At 48.4% G+C, this 24,091-nt stretch overlaps 2 protein-coding genes across 2 annotated transcripts; one reads left to right on the forward strand and one right to left on the reverse strand.

The window, feature by feature from the left end:
- The first annotated feature begins 358 nt into the window (after nt 1-358).
- Nucleotides 359-3,818, forward strand: LOC124685837. The gene is made up of 5 exons (XM_047219872.1): nt 359-482; nt 1,471-1,570; nt 2,127-2,316; nt 2,405-2,487; nt 2,615-3,818. Exons 1-4 carry the CDS (start codon nt 407-409, stop codon nt 2,414-2,416), a joined length of 378 nt encoding a protein of 125 aa, XP_047075828.1. The 5' UTR covers nt 359-406; the 3' UTR covers nt 2,417-2,487; nt 2,615-3,818.
- An 18,611-nt stretch (nt 3,819-22,429) lies between these two features.
- Nucleotides 22,430-23,608, reverse strand: LOC124685804 (BTB/POZ and MATH domain-containing protein 2-like). The gene has a single exon (XM_047219838.1). The coding sequence runs from the start codon at nt 23,606-23,608 to the stop codon at nt 22,430-22,432; it is 1,179 nt and encodes a 392-aa protein (XP_047075794.1).
- Between the last annotated feature and the right edge of the window lie 483 nt (nt 23,609-24,091).

A 24,091-nucleotide genomic window follows, 5' to 3' on the forward strand; every position in this document is an offset into this window, starting at 1 on the left:
CACTCACTCCGAACATGTGCAGCGTCCTCGGGGCACCCGTCGTCGCGACCAAAATTTTCATAGACCGATATAATCAGATACTAGAGTTTCTGTTTCTGATCGTACAGTTCTTGCAATCCTATTTCTTAAGGTGTTCTGATTGTATGATTCATTGCATACGGAAATTGATTTGTGCTTCTAGGCTTGTGACGTGCAGGTTTGGGGATCTGGGGAAGCACGGGTATGTGATGGTGACAGTGGAGCTGAGCACGCGTTGTTCGACCGCGGCCTGTCGTGCGGCGGGTGTTACGAGGTCATGTGCGTGGAGGACCTAAAGTACTGCCTCGCCGACATCTCCATCGTCGTCACGGCCCCAACTAGGGCTTCCTCGCCGACGCCGGCGACATCTGCAATCCGCCCAACTACCATGTCCTCCTCCCCATTCAAGCCTTCGAGAAAATTGCGCTCTGGAAGGCCGGCGTCACGCCGATCCAGTACCGCTGGTATGTTCCGTTCTTGCGTGCAGTTTTTGTTGCTGCCCCAGTCTACTTTGTACTGGATGCTACGCTAGATCCATGCCTAAATTTTTCTCAATTTACTGATTCGTTTTGTGTGAACCTGTATATGTGAGCTAGAGTTGCATTGGTTTGTGCATTTGGGATCCCTGAAAAAGCTGAAATGCAAGTGTTCGATGGTAAGAAGAGTTCAGAGGAGAGAATGTAGAGTTGTCGACATTTTTCCAGTGCGGTGAAGTTCTGTTAAGATTGGAAATGGAATTGGGCTAGCTTTATATGTTTGGCCCTTTTATATGTTGTGATGCGCCTTAAACAAATAAGAAAGGACAAAGAGCTCTACCTCATGCATTAGAAAAACAGCCCTGGTGACCGGAAGTGCATAAAACCAAGATTTACTATAATTTAAGTTGGCATCTGGGTTAGCGAGGAAAGCACATATAAGCCCTTTCAATGCAGCATTGCCTAGATCATGAACAAAATCCCTGTAATATAAATTGTCCTGATGTGTTGATCTATGATGCTTTGTGCCAAGTACCTTCCTTCTATTAGACTTAGGTGTAACAGTTTTAAGGAATTGTGAACCATAAAAAAATCGAAAAAAAATATTATTTTGATGTTACACTGGAACACTGAAAACATGATCACTGAGTCGGGATACAGATCTTGATGCAGTGAATGTTAAATTTATCATAAATACCTGATTTTCATGCGCATTGTGAGTGACATTATGGGTGCAGAATGCTTATGATAGTTTCCCCTACTCATAGAGCTCGCATTATATCAACTAATATATCTGTTGATGCAAGTGGCTTCTGGTTGTATATGCTTGCACTGGGCTAGAAAGCTTACAAGATTATCGAAACTGATTATCCTGGTGATAGGTGGCGGATATTAAGAATACTTCACTGAGTTGGATGATCAAGTTCATGTTGTTGTTAGCTGCCTCAGTCTAATTATTCTTGTTTCCCTATGCAAGGTACTCAGTCATATCTCAGAACCATGCAATTGTTAAGTTTATCTGATTACATTGAAGTGGAGGAACTTGGACGTCTCTACGGTGTATTTAATAATCTAAGGTATGTTTTTGTGTCTGCCTCTTTATAATTGATGACAACCTGACCTATCCTATAGGGATTAATACCTCTCTCTATGTTGATAAATATCTTCCATGCTACTACTGAAATTGTTCTTGGTGGTACTGAAATTGTAGATCTCATGAATAAAAAGTTATGTTATTTTCATCTTGTGATTTCTAATGGTATGTATCTTTGTACTAGGAGCGCCTTAGAGATAGTTCATGGTAGAATATGTACTCACTTCTGAATTCTGATGATGGTTGTTAAGTTGCCGGTGTAAGATTATTCGTTGAAGTTAAACATTAAGGCATTAACTAACATGGATTGCTCTGGGAAATAAACCTTGCCATGTCACACTTTCCCCCCTATGAATTGCTCTGTAGTACATTGTGCCAGCACGCTCATCAGGATAGTGCATTGCTGTTTTCTTCTTTGTATGATCTTATTTGAAAAAAAGATACTATCTCAGAGCATAGATACGTCATAACTGTATGCTTTTATTTAGCAAAATAAGTTCTGGTATGCGTCTCTAACAGCTAGAGAAGATATGTTTCAGTGCTTACGATGTTATAGGAGCTCAGAATTACCGCCGACCACTCATTCGGCTCAATCGAATTGTGCCCGAAGTACATAAACAATTTGATATTCTAACAGTATCACAGCTGTTTCCAGAAGGCCATAGAGGCCTCGCCAGGGAGAACGACGCCTTCCCTGCTAATATAGACAGTATGGCATGCAACATGTCGGTAAGTTCTTCAAATTTCTGATGGCACCATCACATTGTTCACTCGATCTGAAGTGTATTATCTTCTGATATGCTTTACATAAAAATAGGGTTACCAGTGAATAGCTAAAGAGATTGGCAATAAGTGGAAATCAGTTTCAGAAGACAGGCTCCAAGGGATATTGCACACGTAGTGAGTACCTTGCATGATAGAAATTCATCATTCCTAACTCACACTGTCCGCTCCCTTGTTACTGTTAACATTTTTAGATTCTGTGTCTTAAGTGATCAATGATCATCCGTTTACCTGTTCTATCCAGGTATCTGGGGTACGCACGTCTGAAGATGGTGCCTGACTGAGTGCATTTTCCATCTCCGATTTATGCTCATTGACAAGATCCTGAAGTTGGTGCTGAATGAGCGTGTCCCCCTTAAAATGTTCCTGGTAGTCCTGGGCTATTCTTGATTTCTTAGGATTACATTAAGCATACTGATTGGGAAACTAAATCCATTTTTCCTGGTAGTCTTGGGGTATTCTTGATTTTTTAGGATTACATTGAACATACAGATTGAAGCATACTGATTGGGAAACTAAATCCAAACACCTATTTTTCTGGGTGGGGTCACTAAAACAGAAGCATAAAAAAAGGCAATCCCAATCATTTAGAACTAATGAAATCCCGTAGACCCAATATGCTCAAAAGTGTGATGTGTGGGATGAGGAAGGAGGAAGTAGACTCAAGGAGAGTTGATTGGTTTTTGATATTATATCAGATAATATTATACTTTTAGTTCTAAATAATGCGAGGCAACCGGGGAACCACTTCGATTCCCTACCTAGCAGGCGACCTAAGATCCTATGTTGGTGGTCCCCAGCCGGTAGAGCTTACCGGCTCTTTTTATTGTACATGTTGTGCAAGAATTGAATCTTAGAAGGAGCATTCTGTATCAAATCAACATGACTTGCAGATTGTGATTACTATCTGACTTCTTTCAAGTTGAAATAATGAGATGCCCAGCCAATGTAATTTACAGTTGTGTGGACTGTTTTCTCGATTTTGCTGTAGTTGGCGATTGGTTAGAAGCACATATCCCTTCGATAGCAGGGTCAAGAAAGCTACCACAGGTTTCTGATGAACTATGTTCTTCCTTCTCCCATGTAGCCACAATTGCATTCACTACTCAGTCATCTTTTTGCTTAGTACAATATGTGATGCTGTGCCAGTACACCTAGGCTGACCTAGCTGTCTAATTTATGTCATATAGCTTGGTCTACGCAGCAGGGATCACGGGTTTGTAACGTTAAATCCGTAAACAAAGATTACTTTATAGGGTAATGCATCATATCAGGTTGTTATAGTAGAGATTAACTGATTACAAGTGGTTGCTATTACAGACATCTCAAAAAATGTCTTATATATTTTGTAATATCTCTCCAGCTCTGGATAGAATTTTTGACTATTGTTTTAAACCCGAGTGAGTAGAAGAATTATTAGTACTAGCTTAAAGATTCACTTGCTGTTTGTTTCTGCAAAAGCATACCGACGCAGCAGCAGAATGGTTATGCTTGGGCTCCGGCGAGCGGCTAGCTCTTGTGTTAAATTATTATATAATTTGCTCTTTCCTTTTGCAGAGACAACATATGTGATATAGCTGATAAATTTCCTTGCCATGTTTTTCTGAACTGAAAAGCTGAAATTACATCTTTACTGTTGATAAAAATAGCACCAGAGATGGTTTCTGTATGTGCAGTTTGTGCTTTCTCAACTTTTTATCTTGTATCACATATGTAGTATTTGCCATCTCTTGTTAGACATGGTCATGTTAATTGGTGAGCAGAATCATGCTATTCATTTTAAAACTAAGCTTGGTCAGCATGTATTGCGAATAGCACCCTGATAGTTCTTAGTGATGTTTTCGTTTTTGGTTAAATCTACTATGTACCATCTCCTGACTATAAGTGCAGACATGATGTTTCACCCTTGCAACACACCAAGGGAAGATAATAAACAAGCTTTGGAATGCGGCAGAGATGCAAAACAGTTTGTGGGGTGGTATGTCACAGATTCTTCTAGCACAACTTGCCAATGTATTTTTTGTATGGTATTCTTTTCACGGCGAGAAGGACCCGTCTCACCATCTCTTGGTATTGAGTTAGACCCTAGCCGGCACTGTTAAGTGGTTTGGCCTACCTACTCAATAACGACCAGAGAGGAACAAGCCTAAGAGCATCTCCAGTCTCGTCCCCCAAACCGTCCCCCAAACCGCGCCGGATTGAGCGTTTGGGGGACGTGTTTCGTTCGTGCCGCGTTTGGGGGACGTCGCTCCCCAGTCGCGTCCCCCAAACAAAATTTCGCAAATTTTAAACTTAACTAGATTCGATTAGATTCGTCCAAACTTACATAGATTCGAACGAAATTTGACTAAATTTAAACTAAACCTAATCTAGAACCACTTGCGGCGGCCGGAGGCGTCGTAGTACTGCTGGAAGTTGTACATGGCGTCGGTGACGACCTCCTGCTTGACGCGCTCGTCGACGGGCTCGTCCTTCACCAAGCCGCTTCGTCCTGCCTCGCCGTCGTCGGAGTGGTCCACCAGCAGCTTGCCGGAGTCGCGGATGGACATGGCGATCGCCGCGTCCAGGCCGCCCCTCCAGGCGTCCTTGTCGTCCATGGACGCCAAGAACGCCGCCCGCAGCCCTGGGCAGTCCTCGGGGTCGTCGCTGCTGGCGATGAGCCGCTGCTGCCGCTCGTACTCCGGCAGCAGCGCCGCCCGCGACGCTTCCTCCGGCTCCTCCTTCACCTCCGGCTTCGGGATGAGGAGGGCACCGCCGCGCCTCCCTTGCTGCCGCCGGCTGCCGCTGCCGCCACGCCTCGTGTTGACGGGCGTCGCCGGCTCCTCCTTGACCTCCCGTTTGGGGACGGTGTAGGGCGCCGACCGGTAAGACGAGGACGGTGTCGATCGCGCCGGTCCCGAGGAAGAAGAGTGCGAGGAGGACGAGTACGTCGTCCTCCTCGGCTGCCATTGAGGAGACGGCGGCGGCGACGACGGCATCTCCAGCCTTGGAGCGCCGTTGCGGATGCCGCGGATGACGTTCTCGAGGGTGCACCCCGGAACGCCCCAGAACAGGGCGCGGCCTTCCCTGTTCCAGCTGTTGGGGCCGCCGACGAGGTTATCGGTGTTGTGCATCTCGACGTCGTACTTCGCCTGGAAGTACGTCGTCCACCAGGCGTCGTTGTCGTTGACCGCCCACGTCGGATCCAACCGCTCCTCGGCGGTGAGTTGAGCCCGACGGGCCTTGATGGCGTCCCTCCATTGGTCCATGCGCGGCTTCAGCGGCGGCGGAACGCCAATGCCGTTCACGGCCATCTTCCAACCGCTGCTGCTTGGCAGCCGCATGTCCGGCGGGACTGGATACCGGGCGTGGTACAGCGCCCACGCCTCCGGCACGGTGAGGCTGCCGCGGCCGAAGCCGTTCGCCGCGGCGATCTTGCGGGAGGACGAGCTCGACATTTTTGGAGCGGCGAGGAGAAGATCCGGGAGGGGGAGGGGCGGCGACGAGAAGGATTGTGAGCGGCGAGAACCGCAGGCGTCTTAAAACAGCGGCGGCAGCGGGTGGTTGCACGCAATAACTCCGGCGCGGACGGCCACGCGGCCATGCACGACGAGACGCGTCCCTGCGTCGCCCGGGAAAACAGGGACGCCATTAACGTCACTTGACCAAAGGTAGGCGACGGGGTTTTAGCCTTCTGTGCCGCTGACGGGTCGGGCCCGCGTCGGTTCGCCTCGCTTTTCGGTGTGTCCGGCGTCCCCGGTGCGTCCCCTGTGGGACGGGGACGGGCTCGGGGCGCCGGACACCGTATCGGGCCGCGCCGGACAAAAATGGGCTTTGGGGGACGCGGCTGGAACGCATTTTTTGTCCGGCGCGCCCCAAATCCCTTTGGGGGACGGTTTGGGGACGCGACTGGAGATGCTCTAAGCGCAGGAAAGGGAAGATGAACAATAAGCATTAATGATCCCCTTCTGCCGTCTCTTCTGAATGGTGATGATGTTGAGCTTGACAAATTTAGATCTGCCTGTAAAGATGTACCAGGAGATGATGACACTACAGAAGTCCCAGAGATGTAGAGGAAGGTGCTTTTCTGCTATAAAAATTCCACAGGAGACTTGCTCCAAGTGTAGAGATGGGAGGTGAGCAATGCGAAGAGAGTGACTCGGTGAATTTGTTTAGTCTTTGCCGATGTTGACGTTACATGTACTGATATTATTGTATTTGATTTTAGTTTTCATTCAGAGACAAGTTATGATTAGAAAAGTTTTATTTGTTTCTTAAAGTATAGTTCTTTGTTTTATGATTGACCGATGCGTGAGTCTAAGGATTACATGATTATGTTCGGCCATATGTCTACTTTTATATCTCTGAATTCTGACATGCATTATGTTTACGTGTCTCGCACTCCTTAGACGTCGTGGCAACGCACGGGCATTCTACTAGTAAAACATAGTATGCCTATGCTTTTTCCCTTCGTATTCCCTGCAGGGGATGTAAGCAATCCAATAATTATCGAAGATATGAAATATTATACAGTGAGCAATCACAAAATCAATAGCCACATATGCATACAAATTCAGCTCATGACCGTTCAACTGAATTAATAGAACACCTGACCTAAAGACGACAATAAACACATGCATGGTACATCATGGATCTGATAGCGACAATAATCTGATCAAAGAAACAAAAAAGAGTAGTGATCTGACACACGCATGACTACCTCTTTGATATAGACTGGAAGAGTGCAATTAATGAAGCATGAAAATAAAAACACATCCAAGGCAGAGGCTAGGGGATAGAAATCTGGATACAAATGTGACCTTATTCGAATCCACTTTCAGATTAGAAACACTAAACAATTGAAGCAGTAATCCTAGTGAACATATAACTTTTTTGTGTACGGCTTTGCCTCGTTTCTGTACACACCTTAATAGCCAGGTTGTGCAACACCCAAAATAAACAGGAGGCAACATTTTATTAGTATTTTAAATTAACATGTACTCCTCATATCATGCATAAAAAAGGACGAGCAGATTCTAAAAACTCATAAGAAAATCAGCAACTCTGCAAGAATTTTAATAACAATGTAACTATAAATTTTGATATCTGAGACCAACTTTTCAACTCGTCTATGATTTTTCTTCCACATGCATGTAATAGAAACAATGGTATATGCAAGACTGCAGAGATGGTATTGAAGCAGAAGAATTTACAGATCAATGATGGAAAGGTAAAATACAGCTTAGAAGTGCTCAATTAGAGTGAGCACATAGTAAACTGAGAGGCCCATGAATTTGATTTAGGCAGTAACATTTTTAAGACAGTGAGAAGCTTGGCAGTGAGAATTACTTGCTACTGACAGTGTACCTTAAACTGAGAACTTTGACAGCGAGAACAACTTGAAGCTGAAAGTGTCACTTAAACTGAGAAGCTTGGCAGCGTGTATAATGTAAGACAGTGTAATGTGTTGATAGTGCAAAGCACTGTTCAGAGGCAACAAAAAAAAGGTGAAACGCTGCTGAAAGTATGGCTTAAATTGAGAAGCTCGACAACTTGTATAATGTAAGACAAAGTTATATGCTGATATATAGATTTTGATAGTAGAAAATCTACAGGCCATAACCCAAAAGTGTGAACTCGAAGGGCTTTTGTATCTTGCTGAACTGTTAGTGGTATAGAACAAACTCGAGCATGTAGCAAGCTGCTTTTGCTCCATACAAATCAGGGGATTACGTAAGCAAATTCATACCTATATGAGAACACATAGAGATACCAGTCCAGCACACACAAGCTCATCTTCACGAGCCTCCTTTCCCCACCACCGAGCTCAAGCGCAGCTGCGCTCCTCCTCTCCCTCTTGTTGGGCACTCAACGGTAAGAACACAATCCAAGAGGTGAGCATAGAGCCACAACCGGCATCACATTTTGCAGCAAAAAAACCGAGGAGATGCATCCGTTCGTCCATCTCCAGTATTTGGGGGCTCCAGTGCAATATTCAATATGAGGCCCTAATACTGAATTTTTTATTAACACAAAATTAAATCATTTTGTTAGTGTTTTTTCAGTAATATATTCATAATCAATCATCTCCAACATGTCACTCTCAAAAACTATCTAGTCATATTATTAAGTCTTCCTAACCCGATGTGTAGTTTTCACATAATCAAGGCAATAGGCAAAAAAAAACATTGGTACAAGGCAAAGATAGAGAGAACTACCTGGCAGAGAAATAGGAGCAGCAACGACCTGCAACCTAAAACCTAAAAAAAAAGCAGAACAAATCTTATTCTATATTCCAGAAACATGTAGAGCCATAGCAATAAAGATTCCTTGAACAAAATAGACTAAATCATATCATAGATGAATACTAACAATGGCAAACAGCAGAGAAATAGCAAGACATGTAGATAAAAGGAAAAGCGAGACCTGCACATTAGTAACCAAGCTCTCACTTTTATTACGCACTAAAATCTTAATGGTTGAAAACATGAATCGCATTATCAAGCAATGAAAGATCAACATAGAACCAGAAAAAGGAAAAGCATTTAACAATTTTGACATTTCAAAATCAAACTCTAACCTTTATAACAAAAATTAAAGAGGATTATCTCTGCCTTTATTACACAACCATCAGTTACTATCAGTTACTAATAGGAAAAAATCACAATTCAAATTTCAATAGGAAATAACAGGAAAATATGCAACTATCAGTTACTAATAGCAAGAACAAGTGACTACCTATTATTACCAAACTCGGGTGCATAACATTCTTCGCTATTCTTGCAATTAATCATCGCTGAAGAACAGTATACAATACTGTAAGATATTATCTAGTCATGCAATCATGCACAAAACTGTTACTTTTACTTATTAGAGAACTAACACCAACCAGAATCTAACCAAGTTATCTTGAAAAGACATGCATGATAAATCGCAGTGAACATAAACATATCCATACAGAGCAAATTAAGTTAAAGAATCATATTTATACATCAAGAAGTGTGCGCTGAAGAAAAGTATTTAGCGGCTGCACAAAATATAGCAAAGAGAATTGACAACAAAATCACATCTAAACTTTTAACAAATAAATTTGTTCTGCAATAAGGTAAATTACATTGAAACTTGCATGGCTGGAGAAAATAATCAAATAAAATAGACGACATGAACTGACATTACCACATTATTTCTTTAAACTTGTCCCTTTGGCCTTACTGGCATGGTCGACCAGCTTGTAACTGTAACCAGAATCTGTAGATATCAGAGCACCACAGGTTCATAGAAAAAAAAAAATACCCTCCACGTATCTGAAGTAATAAGGGAATGTATACTAATGACTAAACTGCAGAAATTGCAAAGTAATTATTGCATAAACCTCTATTTAGCTAAATCTTCTTCGGTGAAGGCAGTGAGAAGGTGGCGCTGCTCCTATTAGTTTCCAAATAAATTCATCACAATTATTTCATACAAGTTGAGATAAATCATATCAAAGCAAATATTAGTTTCCACAAGGGATTAGATGGTATCACCTCTAAACTTGAGAACCTAAGCGCCTTTTTTTCCTTTCTACCTCTACTTGCATATCCCTGATCTTGTAATAGAGACACTTTGGACCCCAATTTGTTTCCACCTCATTTATAGAGATCAGTCATGCCAAAAAATACCAGAACATAAGATTTCAAGGACAAATGTAATCCACTACCGACGATTCTCAAATAACATCAGCAAGAATAAGTTCCTAGAAGTGGACTATTGGCATGAATGAACTACAAATACAGCTACAGAACCACATTATCAAAATAGTATGAAGAAACAACTCATTGCTACTGCAGTTATTCCACGTATATGCATGCCGTACTGCAAGCGCTGGGACGCCGTAGTTGACCTGCAGCTGCTCCAATACCACCGGTCCATGCCACCCGGTCGCTTTGGCAGCACCTCTGTACTGCCGAGTCGTTACCGCAGCTCCTCCCAGATGTCAGTTGGCCGACGCCGATCCTCTGCTTGCTCACCGCCGGTCGCCTTCTCAATGAAAAACAAGGCCTTCTCGATGAATCGTTGCCAGCACGCTTTCCATCCCGCCCGTTGTTCCACAAGGAAGGTCGACGGAGCCAAAGACGCGAATTTCCTAGCACGGCCCTCTCCACGTCGCTCTCCAAGCATGGTCGTGACCGTGGATATCCTTCAACATAACCCCAAACATGAAACAAACAGTTTTAGCATATCATCGAGCAGTGGCGTGCACAATTTGTTCTACATCAGAGAGCTAGAAAGTTCAGGCATGGAGTCGATTAGAAGGAGAGGGACCAAGAAGTGCGCCTCACCTCTGGTCTGTTGACCAAGAACCATGGGCCAAGGAAGCTGATGGAGGTGACCATGCGCCCCAGAAGCCCTTCCTCACCACCAAGCCATGTCGCATCTTCAGTGGCAGACCTCCATATCGCTTCTTGCTCCGCTCATCCTCGTGGCTGTCGAAATCCGAAATCCGCCGCCTGTGCATTGTTGCCAGCTGCTTTGATAGAAACAGAGAGAAGACGAAAGACGGGAGATACAAATTAGAGAAAGAGGAGGGAGAAAGAGAGGAGAATAGGGGAAGGGGAAATCACCTAGAACTGAGGCGCGACGGTGGAGAAATGGCCCTGGAGGCGCCGCATGTCCCCGTCCAGCGCGACCGCGCTGCGCCGCAGTGCGTCCTCGTCGGCGGCGCAGCGCACGGCGAGGGCCGCCGCCGCCTCCCGCAGCTCCCGCGCCGCCTCGGCCGTGGCCGCCGCCTGCTCCTCCAGGCCGCACGCGTGTGCCGCAGTGCGTCCTCGTCGGCGGCACGGTGGGGGGTCGCAGCCGCGTCCTCGCTCGGCGGCGCACGGCGAGGGCCGCCGCCGCCTCGCGCAGCTCCCGCGCCGCCTCGGCCGCGGCCGCCGCCTGCTCCTCCAGGCCGCACGCGTGCGCCGCAGCGCGTCCTCGTCGGCGGCGCAGTGGGGGGTCGAGGCAGCGGCCTGCGCTCGTGTTGTCCGGCGGCTCGAGGCGGCGACCTGGGGAGCGAGGGAGCAGGGCTGGAGGCGGCTCGAAGCGCCACGGCTGGAGGCGGCGGCCGGCGACGACAACGGGGCAAGGGCGGGGGCGGGGCGGCAGCTAGAGGCGGCGGCGGGCGATGAGGGCAGGCGGGGGCGCGAGGCGGCTAGGGTTTTTTTTGCCCTGGGGGCTCGCTTTTATACCAGGCCGCGCGAAATACCGAAAATACCCCTGCGGGGTGGAGATCCACTGCCCGACGCCAATGTGCACTGACAGAGATCCTAGTCGCAGTGGCTGATATGCGGGGCCGGCAAAGGTGGGGCCCACATGCAGCCGGAGGCGGGCAACAATTTGCCATTGCATGGGGTTAGCTAGTGAGAGGAGTGCCCAAAACGAATGGACGAGATGCACCGATGAAAAGATCCGACGGTCCACGTTCTCAAATCGTTGTGAGACACCCTATGGGGGGCATCTATTATACCTTTAGATGTATCATCCACCACAACATCCTATTTGTAGACCTGATTGCAACCTATGCTAAGAGCATCTCCATCGGTTGTCCCGATAGCAATTTGGGGGCCGGGAGCGAAAATGAGCTCGCACCGGCGCGCCCCAAACGGCGCCGGCCAATTTTGGAGCCCAATAGAATCGCCGGCAACCCCGTGCCGGCCCCTTCGCCAAGGGCGCGAATCGGGCGCGCCGGCGCCTCGCGGAACGACGGTTTTCACAGGTGGGGGCGCCTTGTCAGCGAGGGGACGCGGCGATTCGCATCGGAAACGACGCGGGGAGGTTGGTCATCAGAGTTAGTAGCCTCCCGCGCGGAAACCTAAACGGCGAGGGCGGCGACTGAACACGCGGCGTCCAGCTACCTTACCCACACGCCTTCAATGCGCGTCGGCCGCCTCCCATAAAACCCCACCGGCGCGCACTTCTCCCTTTTCCCCGCCGTCCAATCCTAGCCGCCGCCGTCCTCAATCTCCACGCGAACCACCACCCACACGCACCCCGCCGACGCGATGGCGCATAACGACCAGGCCGGCGGCAGCAACAGCGGCAAGCTCCGCTCGACGCACCTGACGTTCGACGAGGCCGACGTGCTGTACTGGCACCGCATCCCCGTGCCAGTACAGTACAAGTTGCCGCACGACTGGCACGTCTCCAACGGCGGCTTCGCCGTGCCGTCGCCGCCACCGCGAGGACCACAGACGCGGGCCCTCACCATGAATGGCGGGCCGAGATGACGCCGAAGGAGAGGAGCCTGCGGGAGAACGCCGTCGACAGCCCGTCCTGGGCAGGGCGCTTCGAGCACGAGCGCGCCGTCGAGATCGCGCGGACGGACAACCCCTCGGGCGGCCGCTTCAACAACGTCGGCCGCCGTGCCTGGTGGTACGGCCGCTCCATCGATGACACGCTCCGCGAGTACGGCTTCCGGCCACGCGTCCGCGGGCAACGGGTGACAAGGTATCGACTTGTCAATGCCTACGGATTGTAGACTAGGGTTTCGGGGAAGTAGAGGGCAAGTAGATCTCGAGGGTTCAGCCGGAAAAGTACTCGACTGCTAGAAAACTAGGGTTATGTTGACAATTAATCGATGCTTTCTTTCTCCCTCGACTCCCCCTTATATAGGAGGCGGAGCCGAGAGTATCGTGATGTACAAGTTACAAACAGCAGGAGATTCTTTGAGTTTGTCCCGTATAGTTACAAGTCTTTAGTCCTAATACAACTCTATCTTCTATATCGACACCTTATTGGGCTTCCGGGCTTTATATTCTTCGAGTCATGGGCCTTCAGTAAATCCCGGGTACCATCTTCGGCAGGCCCATTAGGGATGCCTATTTTAACGGGAGCCAGTATATTTCCCGCAGGCGGTGAACATGGCGCCGCTGCCTACCACGCAGAGAGGGCGCAGGAACGGACCACGGCATCCGGAACCTCACGCACCGGATCGTCTGCCGCCGCGCGCACGCGCTCGGCCGCGCCTCCTTCCGGAGGCGTCGTCATCCGCGACGACGCGAGGCGCGTGACCTATGCTCCGGCTCGTCGGACGACAGGGTTGGGCCGCTGCTCCCGCGTCAAGGAGGAGGACGCCTCGCCACCACTTCCGCCGGCGAAGAAGAAATGGTGCGAGAAGGAGGCCGAGGCGCAGGCAGCCCTCCGTGGCGACGGCAACGAGGAGGAGTTCCCTGCCGTGCAGTACATTGTTGGCCGCTCCGTCGATGAAGACTACCGGCATATCGCGATCGACCCGCGGCAGTGTGGTCCGCCAGGGACCACGGCGTCAATTACGTCGACCTCGCCGGACCATCGGAGCTGCCGGCGCCAACGGAGGAGAAGGCCGACGAGGAGTAGGCCGACGACGCCGACAGCTGGTCCTTCGGGACGTCCAGCAGCGACGAACTAGACTTCAGCGCCTTCAACTCCCCGCAGTGCTAGATGTTTATTTTTAGTTTTTTAGTTTGAATTCGCGTTAAATTTGTACAAATTTCGTTCGAACTTCATATAAATATCGTTTTCAACATTTGAATATGATTTTCTAAATATATCGGGGCCACCGGTTTGGGTCGACGACCCCCAAACGGAGTTGCCGGCGCTCCTGCCGACGCCTATTTAGGGGCGGTCGGTGGAGATGCTCTAACCTGACATGTTGAGGGAGCAACGCTACAGATTTTGCTCTTTTGGCAACGACTAGTTTCATTTCATATATTGTACTACTCCGTACTAGATTCTGATAGAACAACTAAACACTCTAGTCAAAGGTCAGGTGGACACCGTGGACCGTAGGTACGGTGATGCTCGACATGGACCAGGCAACACTCAGTGAAACCTGCGCAAACGAGAGATCCACCACTTTAGAGAACACTGCATGGAACTTTTTTTTTTTGAAAGGGGACTGCGTGGAACTTGGCCACAAAACCGATACTCCATCTCTTCGTCAGACCGCCATAGGCACCTTCCAAGTGGATCTCCATGCTGCCATATCTGTCTTCGAAGAGTACGATATCATCACCTATCCTGCCAGTCCACGCCACGCAGGCACGCAACGCAGGTTGATGCCCTGGAAAGGTAGTGCGAGAGCATCTCCAGCCGTGTCCCCTAAATCAATTTGGGGCGCCCTGGACAAAAAATCGTTCCAGCCGCGTCCTCCAAAGCCCATTTTTGTCCGGCGCGGTCTGATACGGTGTCCGGCGCCCCGAGCCCGTCCCCGTCCCGCAGGGGACGCTCCGGGCACGCCGGACACAACGAAAAGCGAGGCGAACTGACGCGGGCCCGACTCGTCAGCGACTCAGGTCTCCCACTCCCGCCAAATCCTGCCCCTCCCTCCAAATCGCGCCTATCCCGCCGCGCATTTCTGGCCTCCCAACACATATCCCGCCGCCGATTCATTTCTCATATCCTGCCGATTTCTTTCTCCCTCCCGCCGTCCACCCGCCGCCGCTACCCTCTCCCCATGGCGCCGCCGACAGCCCCCAAGAAGATGGCCAAGAAAGCGGCCAAGAAGCCACCGGGCAATGGGACGAAAGGGGTGAAAGCGTCGTTCGCGAAGCCGCGGAAGGCGCCGGCTCCGAAGAAGAAGCCGGAAGGATGGACCGACGATCAATGGCAGCAAGATTGTCTGCGCCGGAAGCTATCGACGGCGGAGCGGAAAGGACGGAGAGCGGCGGAGCAGGAGAAGAAGGCTCTGGCGGCGCGCTAGCACCAGCACATAATGGCCGGTTGTATTGCCGCCGCCAACGCGAGCCCATGGAGTACGTCGGTGCCGACGTATGTTCCGGGAGGGATCTCTCCGTCGTCATCCGCCTTCTACAACGATGGCCCCTCCGCCACTCCCGGGTGCGTGACGCCTAATTTTTCGCCCCACTACCAGGATGCGCTTGAAAGTGCATGGAGCCCCCATGTGTGGTTTTGGTAATTAATGACAATCCCTATGGACTAATGTTTGCATTGAGTTATATTTGTAGGAGTTGTTCATAGGCAATGCTTGAACCATATGTTGGCTTCAAGATTGCAATAAGGAGCAAATGAAGAAGATCAAGTGTCAAGTATGTCTTGAAGATGAAGATGAAGTGAGCTCTCAAGGTTAACTTTAAGACATCAACGAAATGAAGTGCAAGCTCAAGATGAGCCAACTCGAAGAGATCATAAGCTTGAAACTTGCCATGAAGAAATGAAGTGTAAGTTCAAGATGAGCCATCTCGAACAGATCCTTTCCTTGACTCTTGCCATCCGTATGGTGATCATGGATATGTGAAGATGCGCCAAAGAAGAAGCTCTCCCATGGTGGATTATGGGGGAGCAATCCACAAGACTTCGTCAAGCAAGCACAATCAAGAAAGGTGTTCCATCTTGTTGCGGTCAAGATCGTCATCATCGAGCTCAAGTGGAATGCGCAAGTATAAGGTTTGCTCTTGATAGGGTTTCTTTCTCACCGGTCTCATAGTGTAGTTGGAGACCGGTTTATAGTTTACTTGCCGTACTATCAAGAGGGCTCTCGAGTGAGTAACTCGATCGTATCCTTCGGAGAGCTCAAACCTTTGCATCCTTGCATCATCTTTCTTGGTTGTTATTTGGATCTTATCCATGTGATGTTTTAGAGCTTGTGCTTATTCTCATGACAAGCTCTAGTTCATCAAGAATGGTTTTTGCACGGGTAACTTGTTGCATTTTCAAGGTTGGAGGTTTTTACCGGTATGTCTTTTTTAGATAGGTCAAACCTTTCATCATTTGTTTCTATCCTAAATTGTTGGATTATGATGGTTCCCTGCATGATCTTGTAGAGCTTGTTCCTAGCTTTAAAACAAGCCCAAGATCATCAAAATCGGAGTCCGGATGCTAAAGTTATGCCCGTTTCAGTTTGATGTTTCTGCCAGTTTTTAGGGGGGCGGATATTCCGGCCCAAGTTTGGGGCAGATAACCCCCCCCCCCCCCCCCGAAAAATCCGGCCAAATATCCGGCCCCCATCCAGGGGCATGTTTTTTCTGGTCCTTAGCCGTTTTTCGGGGCCCGGATATTTTACAAATATCCGGCCCGGAAAATCCGGCCTGACCATACCCAAACGGTCATATTTCGATGGGAGGGGTATTTAAGCACCCTTTCTTCCTCCTTGGGCTGGTTGGTTCACTCTCTCTCTCTCTCCCCTCCATTGTTGTCCTTCAAAGCTTGCCCTAGTTCTTGATTCCTCCCATGATTCTTGCATATTCTTGAGGGAAAAGAGAGAGGAGATCTAGATCTACATCTTGACCAATCAAATCCCTCTCTTTGTGAGGGGAATCCACTAGATCTAGATCTTGGAGAAATTTGGTGTTCCTCCTCTTATTTTGTTCTTCCTCTCTTATTCCCCCAATAGCTTTTGTAGCTTTGTTGGAATTTGAGAGAGAAGTACTTGAGCATATTTATGGTGTTCTTGCCATTGCATTTGGTGCATCGGTTTGAGCTTTCCACGGTGATTCGTGGAAGTGAAAGCAAGAAGGTTGTTACTCTTGGGTTCTTGGAACCCTAGACGGATTCTAGGCCTTTGTGGCATCTTAGTGGTGTTCTTGGGGACTCCAATTAAGTTGTGGAGATTCTTCAAGGGCAAGGCCTTTGTGGCATCTTAGTGGTGTTCTTGGGGACTCCAATTAAGTTGTGGAGATTCTTCAAGGGCAAGGCCTTTGTGGCATCTTAGTGGTGTTCTTGGGAACTCCAATTAAGTTGTGGAGATTCTTCAAGGGCAAGGCCTTAGTGGCAATTTATTGGGAGCCTCCAATTAAGTTGTGGAGATAGCCCCAAGCTTTGTGCGGGTTCGGTGACCTCCCTAAGGTTCCATAGTGGATCGAGGACATCCCTTTTGGTGGGAATTCTCGAGGAGAATACGGTGGCCCTCGTGCATTTGGAGTGACTTGTCCTCCACACCGCTCCAACGGAGAGTAGCACTCGCAAGAGTGTGAACTTCGGGATACATCGTTGTCTCCGCGTCACTTCGGTTATTCCTATACCCGAGCTCTTTACTTATGCACTTTACTTTGTGATAGCCATCGTGCTTGAAGTTATATATCTTGCTATCACCTAGTTGCTTATATTGCTTAGCATAAGTTGTTGGTGCACATAGGTGAACCATAGTATATATAGGCTTTGGGCTTGTCAAAGTAAACGCTAGTTTTATTCCGCATTTGTTAAGCCCATCTCGTAAAAGTTTTAAATCGCCTATTCACCCCCCCCCCCTCTAGGTGACATCTGTGTTCTTTCAGCGCTGCCGCATGGCGGCTTCAACCCCAACAACCTCTACTCCCCAGCGTACGAGCAGTGCGAGCCAGGACCCGGTCCGGACGGCGAGCCTTTCACTGGCCGCATGGGTCCGCTCGAATTCGAGAGCGCCGGTGCTGAGGAGGAGGAGGACGGGGTTGAGGAGGAGGAGGACGAGGAAGACGAGGGGGTGGAGGACGACGACGAGGACGAAGAGGGCTGCGAGGAAGAGGACGAAGAGGGTGCCGGTGACGACGATCTCGTGGAGGTAGACGCGGACGGCGTGAGGAAGAAGAAGAAGAAGAAGAAGAAGAAGAAGAAGGCGTCGGGCACACGAGGCCCCAAGTGGACGGTTTTGGAGGATCTTTGTCTGTGCGAGTCGTGGGCGCAGGTGAGCCATGACTCCATCATCGGCGCCAACCAAAAGTACGGGAAGTACTGGGCGAGGATCAATGCCGAGTTCGATGAGCGCAAGCTCATCAACAGCGACTACAACAAAGTGACAATGAAGAGGAGCCAAAAGGCAATGTCGACGCGATGGGCCATCATCCAGGCGTCGGTGAACTCCTTCCATGGGTACAATCACGACTTAGAGACCAGAGGCAACAGCGGCGCCGACGTCGCCCAACTGGTATGACTCTTTCTTCCATAATCTGTAGCGCCTACATTGTGTTCGATGAAATGAATCTGCTTCCTTTGGTTAGTTTGATAGGGCCATGGCTATGTACCGGAAGAACTCGGAAGGTCACAGGTCGTTCGTGCTCATGCATTGCTATAGCAAGCTCAAATTGAACGAGAAATGGCGGTTGACGCGCTTGTCGCTGTCCAAGGGGAAGGACGCCATTGATCTGGACAAGCCGCTGGCAACGTCGGCAGGGCGTCCTACTGGCAACAAGGCTGCCAAGGCCGCCTTGGCCGACGCCGCGTCGTCTGAGAAGACGCAGGCGTCGATCACGAAATGCCTCGCCGACGTCTCCTCGACCTTTCTCTCCCGTGACAAGAAGACCGACCAAAGGTGGGCCGAGCTGCTCAAGAGGCAAGAGGAGAAATTCGAGCTCAAGAAACGCAGGGACGACATGTCCCTGCTGAGAACGTTGACAGAGGGAATGTCTCCCCGGACGCGAGCGGCGCACAACTTCTTCAAAGGCCAGATCCTCGACGACATCGAAGCCAAACTGGCGGCGGCCGACGCTGCCGCCGACGCGGCGGCCCTGGCAGCGGCAGCGGCAGCGGCGGCGCAGCAAGAGCCGGCTGACGCGTCTTCTACTGCTACACATGCGTCGGCCTCTGCGTCGGCGACGGAGCAGACGGAGCATGCAGAGAAACGGCCAGATCGCGACGAGGTCATCGTGATCGATGGGCCTGCGTCGACTCAGGATACGTCGCCGTCGACCAACCCCTTCTTCTAATTAGCATGCACCATCGGTCTGTAATATGATCGCGCGTCCAGTACTTTGATCGCCGCTACTCTGATCGCGACGATTCGGCGGGAACGATCTCTTTTGAATGCAACTTTTTGAATTTCTAATTGGGGGAGACGTTTGGGGGACGCGGCTGGGGAGCGACGTCCCCCAAACGCGGCACGAACAAAACACGTCCCCCAAACGCTCAATCCGGCGCGGTTTGGGGGACGCTTTGGGGGACGCGGCTGGAGATGCTCTGAGTGGCCAGAGCTGAATGGTGGCCTCAATGCCATCCATGATCATGGCTAGCTTCACTTGCATCATTGGGAAAGAGTGGCTGTCAACAATGGACAGCAGCTTGTTCCGTAAAAAAAAAATGGACAGCTCGTTAACTCTCGACCATGGGAGCCCGCCGGTTGGGTGCTCTGATTCTCCTTGGATCAGCTGCTGGTAAACATCGAGGCCGTCACCTGTTCTCTTCATCTTCAGGTCAAACTCGAACAAGATAGTACGACTGATTGCTCTACGAGGGCTCAGCGTTGGCAGCAGCTAAAACACCCTGCAAAATAAATCAATATGCTTATAGTTTTCACTTTTCACCCTTCTTTGCTTGCTTTGTGAATGAAAACACTGGAGAAGAGATGGAGTGCACTGTGTTATACAATAGTCAAAGGATCTGCCATCTCCCGGTTGAAAATATAATTACGTTTTCCATCTTTGAAGTCTCTAATTGCCAGCTCAAGGGTGTAAACTTGCAACATGATGGAAGGGGTACAAATACAATTGCACCACTCCAAACAAGCAAGTGTAGGGTAAAGATTGCTCTTAGGCTGCAACATTGCTGAATAAAAGGGGTTATGACTTATGAGTAAGATTATGATCCGCGGCAAATAACATCGAAAAGTCAAAGCCTCAAAGGAGACCAGAGCAAATTAACATTAACTAATAACTAGATCCGGCTTCGAGTTGATCTTTGTATCTCCCTTGTAAGGCTTTGTGAATAATCTAATAAAAAGAAGTTGTGTGCATCCTTTGGATGTAGAGGCTGGGGCTATGCTCCCATTTCGAGAAAAAAAATGCGTTTTCTGGAGCTTAACTCTAACATATGATTTATAAGCTCAGAACGGTCACTAAATTCCATCAGATAACATCCTCGAAAATCACGTCGGTGTGCTCTGTGAAGACTATGATGTCGGACGGCGGCAGCTTGGCGAAGGATTTCACATCCTTGTCAACGGCGGTGATGAAGCACTCAATGGTGATGCCGCACTCGACGGTGAGGCTATCCTCGTGAAGGTAAGGCGACGCCTCAAGATTTCTCTTTAGCTTGAAGTCGATGCAACCGGAGCACCCGCTTCTTTCGGGTTCGGGGTCGAATTCGTTAGTTCCAACCGTGGTATACGGCGGCGCAGATCCGGTGACGTCCACGAGATTTATGTGAAAGGACTCCCTCACCCTGGTGTCCTCGTCCTCGCTCATTTATTGGAGGAAGGCCCCAATCCCGTTTCAGAATTAGAGGTTTAGTGAGTTGGCTAGAGGCCAAGTTGTAGGTATCTCTCTAATGGACGTGTAATGTTGAAATTTTACTATTTCTTAATATATGTAATCAATGGAACAAATAAACTTTTATAATTTATAAAAAAACTCCAAGTGTTTATGTTCTTTAACAAGAAACAATGAACACTAATAAAAGGATGACAAAGGGAGCATTCAAGAGGCAAACCATTGTTGATACTTAATAAATGTTAAATTAGGAGACCGTAGCCCACAAACTTACATGAGCCAAATTCTTTTCTAGATTCATACACTCCGAAATACTCTACCAAGCTGATAGATATTTAAAGGCAGTACGAAAATATATACATATAATCACATTTATTTAGGAGATGCCCTATCTTCCCTTCAAGAGTCGGTTTATTGAATAGAGATGTCCTTACCTTACCCTATACCCCTTGGGATATCTTTTGAAAACCTGTTGTATGAGCAGAAAATATTTTCCACATTGAGAGGCATACATTAATTGTTGAGTAATGTGGTTGTAGTGCTTACATAGAATTGGAGACCCAATTTTAAATATATATTATCTCAGACATACCAAGCAAGATTTAAAAAATCAATAAATATTTTTTGAGCAAAAATTGTGACATAGTTTGAATTCACAACTAGAAAATTGCAAAAACAAAATGTACCTATATATCGTGAAGCAACTATATGAAAATGTGTATCTTGATATACTTGATATATGTATTAAGTTAAAGGTAGTAAGTGAAAGATGTGCCAAGAATAACATCCAATATATCTTTTAATACTGATGAGTTATGACGAAATAAAAAAGTTTAGTATAAATAATTGAACTCCCGAGGAGAGACTAAAATCTGCCCCCCTAGGGTGCACACAGTGAACTATGTCAGCCACCACTTCCGCAACCCACCTGCTCGCTTTGCGGAGGGGGCACTCCTCTCCGCCTATTCCCTACCCAACACTTGGATCCCTTGGAGCCAAGAATATGTTTCTGGATCTTTGGCTGTATTTCTTTGATTCTCTTGTAGTCAATAGCTCACCGAAAAATCTTCTATGCGATGGTAGGACCTCGACCTTGATATAAAGAATATTCTTGTTTTATTAAGTCATTTTTTGGTTCTCAGATAGTCAAAGCTGAAACAGAAGCTAGTGTCATGGGCAGTGAGCTTCCAAGGAATGAAAATAGAACCAAACATTTTTTCACTTATTAGGCTCCCTTATTGTGCCACAGAAGGCATATTATGATTTTAGTAGTAGATGACATGCATGTCGGTACACGTGTGCTAGTAATGAATTTTTAAAAATCTACATGCTCCAAGTATAATATTCAACGTCTGGAGATTTCGTATGTATTGGAACCGTTTAATTCTTAGAAATAATACTAAAATGTATTACATCCATTTTAATATAATATATAAGCCTTTTTCGAAAGCTAGTTTAGCTTTCTTAAACGGCTTATATTTCGTAATAGAGTTAGTATTTTTATCAAGGAAAAAAATAGCGCGCTATAACAAAATAGCGTGGGTCTAAAAATACGCTATTAGCATGTTATAGCGTGCTATTAACGCGAATAGCGCGCTATAGCACCGAAATAGCGTAGCGTCGGCTCTCCAGATATGCTATAGCGTGCTATTAGCGTTGGGATAGCGCGCTATTTTTTTCCATGATTTTTATAGCTATGTAGGTATAGAGCTGCATTTCACATGGAAATAAATCAACGTCCAAATAACATATACGTCAATAATATTTGAATATTTTCTTGAAATTTGAATAACATATACGTCACGTTCAAATGGAAATCGAAAGGATAACATTTATACTAGTATCGAATCATTTGTATGCAAGACTATTTTTCTCCTGAAAAGTGAAAACACGAGATATATTTACTCAAACAAGGCACATATTAATAAAGTAGCTAGCAATCTATATATTTATGCGAGTGAACAACCAAAGTGGAACGAAGACTTTGATCTGCTGCCAAGGCTACATATCTTCTCCCATAGTTCCACTAAAGCCAAAGGGCAGTTTGCTTTGAGCTCAGCATACTCTTGGCTTGCCATTAACGCCTCGATTTGCACTCTACTACCTAAAGAGGCAATAAACCGAAGGCAAGCCTCATTTAGCACATCACAATGATGCTGATCAGCCAAAGCCAGCGTAGCCAGCACGGTCTTCACATCAATATTCTCGGAAAGGATGCCTTCGCATATACTCTTGAGCGTGTCTATGGCATAGCGATCTGCGGCGACGAGCAAATGCCGGATAGTCTCGACGTAGTCGGTCCGGCCAAGATCTTCCACGGCAGGCAGTGAATCGGTGTAGACGAAATTAAGGAGGGCCTCAAAGACAGCGGGTTGAATGTCAGCGATGGTAATCCGATCCATATCGTGTTCCCTCATCGCCCCATATAGCTCGGCTTTGAAGACAGGCGACCGCATCGCGAGCACCCTTCTGTGGGCAGGAAAATCCTCTCCCTCAACCTCGAAAATCACGTCGGTGTGCTCTGTGAAGACCGTAATGTCGGCCGGCGGCAACTCGGCGAAGGATCTCACATCCTTTTGACCGGCGGTGATGACGCACTCAATGGTGATGCCGCACTCGATGGTGAGGCGATCGTCGTGAAGGTAAGGCGACGCCTCGAGCTCGCTCTTTAGCTTGAAGTCGAGGCGACCTGAGCACTGGCTTCTTTCGGGTTCGGTGTCGAATTCGTTCGTCCCTACCATCGTATGCGGCGGCGCGGATCCGGTGACGTCCACGAGACTGATGTGGAAGGACGCCCTCACCCTGGTGCCCTCGTCCTCGCTCATTAATTGGAGGAACGCGCTCAGCGCAGGGAATTCCTTTACACGACCCTGTAATCCCCCGGTCAAGACGACGATTACCCAGTCGAAACCGCCGACGGTGAACACGGCCGACATTGCGCGGCTGCAGTCTCCGTCGGGTAGCTCCCTGTGCAGGCTGTATCCTGAGATCTCGAACACGTGAGAGCCGTGCACCTTCTTCGCGGCCACGTTGCAGCCCTCCTCCGTCTTTGGGATCAGGTCGTCGTGGTAGCAGAAATTCATCGCCGTCAGCTCGGTGCGGCGCGTGGTGGACGTTATGCCCCCCATGGCCGCGCGCTTCGCTTGTCTTGCTCGGTCGGGGTTGGGGTTGGGGCGATGCCGCGGATTGTCTCGCCTCGACCGGAGCAGACTGTTTTGTTTTTCTTGCTCGGGTTTTAGTTTGGGAGAAGTCGTACGAAGAGGAAGAAGGCGCGATCGAGAAATTTTTGTAGGAAGGAGACAGGGCGATGTTGGGGCTGGCCTCGGCGACACACGCCGAACCAGCCCTCCGGCGACAAACGCCGGTGCCGCTCTCTCTCTTTCTCGAACAGACGAAGGTAGAAGAAGAAAGACACATAGATTTTTCCGGCCGGCGCACGAACGCCGCCGTGGGCGCACATACACCCTACTCTTGTTCCTCTCAAGCACACATACATAGAGGTACTCACGCAACTACCCAGGGAGCTCTCCTGCCGGCCGGCCGGGCACACACCACAGCCGCGGCGAGACTACATCTCTGGCTGAAATTTTGACAAAAGAGACCACCTGCCT

The sequence above is a fragment of the Lolium rigidum genome, chromosome 2, assembly GCF_022539505.1.
Source record: "Lolium rigidum isolate FL_2022 chromosome 2, APGP_CSIRO_Lrig_0.1, whole genome shotgun sequence".
NCBI lineage: Eukaryota > Viridiplantae > Streptophyta > Magnoliopsida > Poales > Poaceae > Lolium > Lolium rigidum.

Excerpts from the sequence above, each read along its gene's own strand:
- LOC124685837 (XM_047219872.1), top strand. The coding sequence starts at position 407 with ATGTCCTCCTCCCCATTCAAGCCTTCGAGAAAATTGCGCTCTGGAAGG. Across the intron at positions 483-1,470 it reads ACGCCGATCCAGTACCGCTG|GTACTCAGTCATATCTCAGA; the intron begins GTATGTTCCGTT and ends TCCCTATGCAAG. Across the intron at positions 1,571-2,126 it reads GGTGTATTTAATAATCTAAG|TGCTTACGATGTTATAGGAG; the intron begins GTATGTTTTTGT and ends GATATGTTTCAG.
- LOC124685804 (XM_047219838.1), bottom strand. The coding sequence starts at position 23,608 with ATGGGGGGCATAACGTCCACCACGCGCCGCACCGAGCTGACGGCGATG.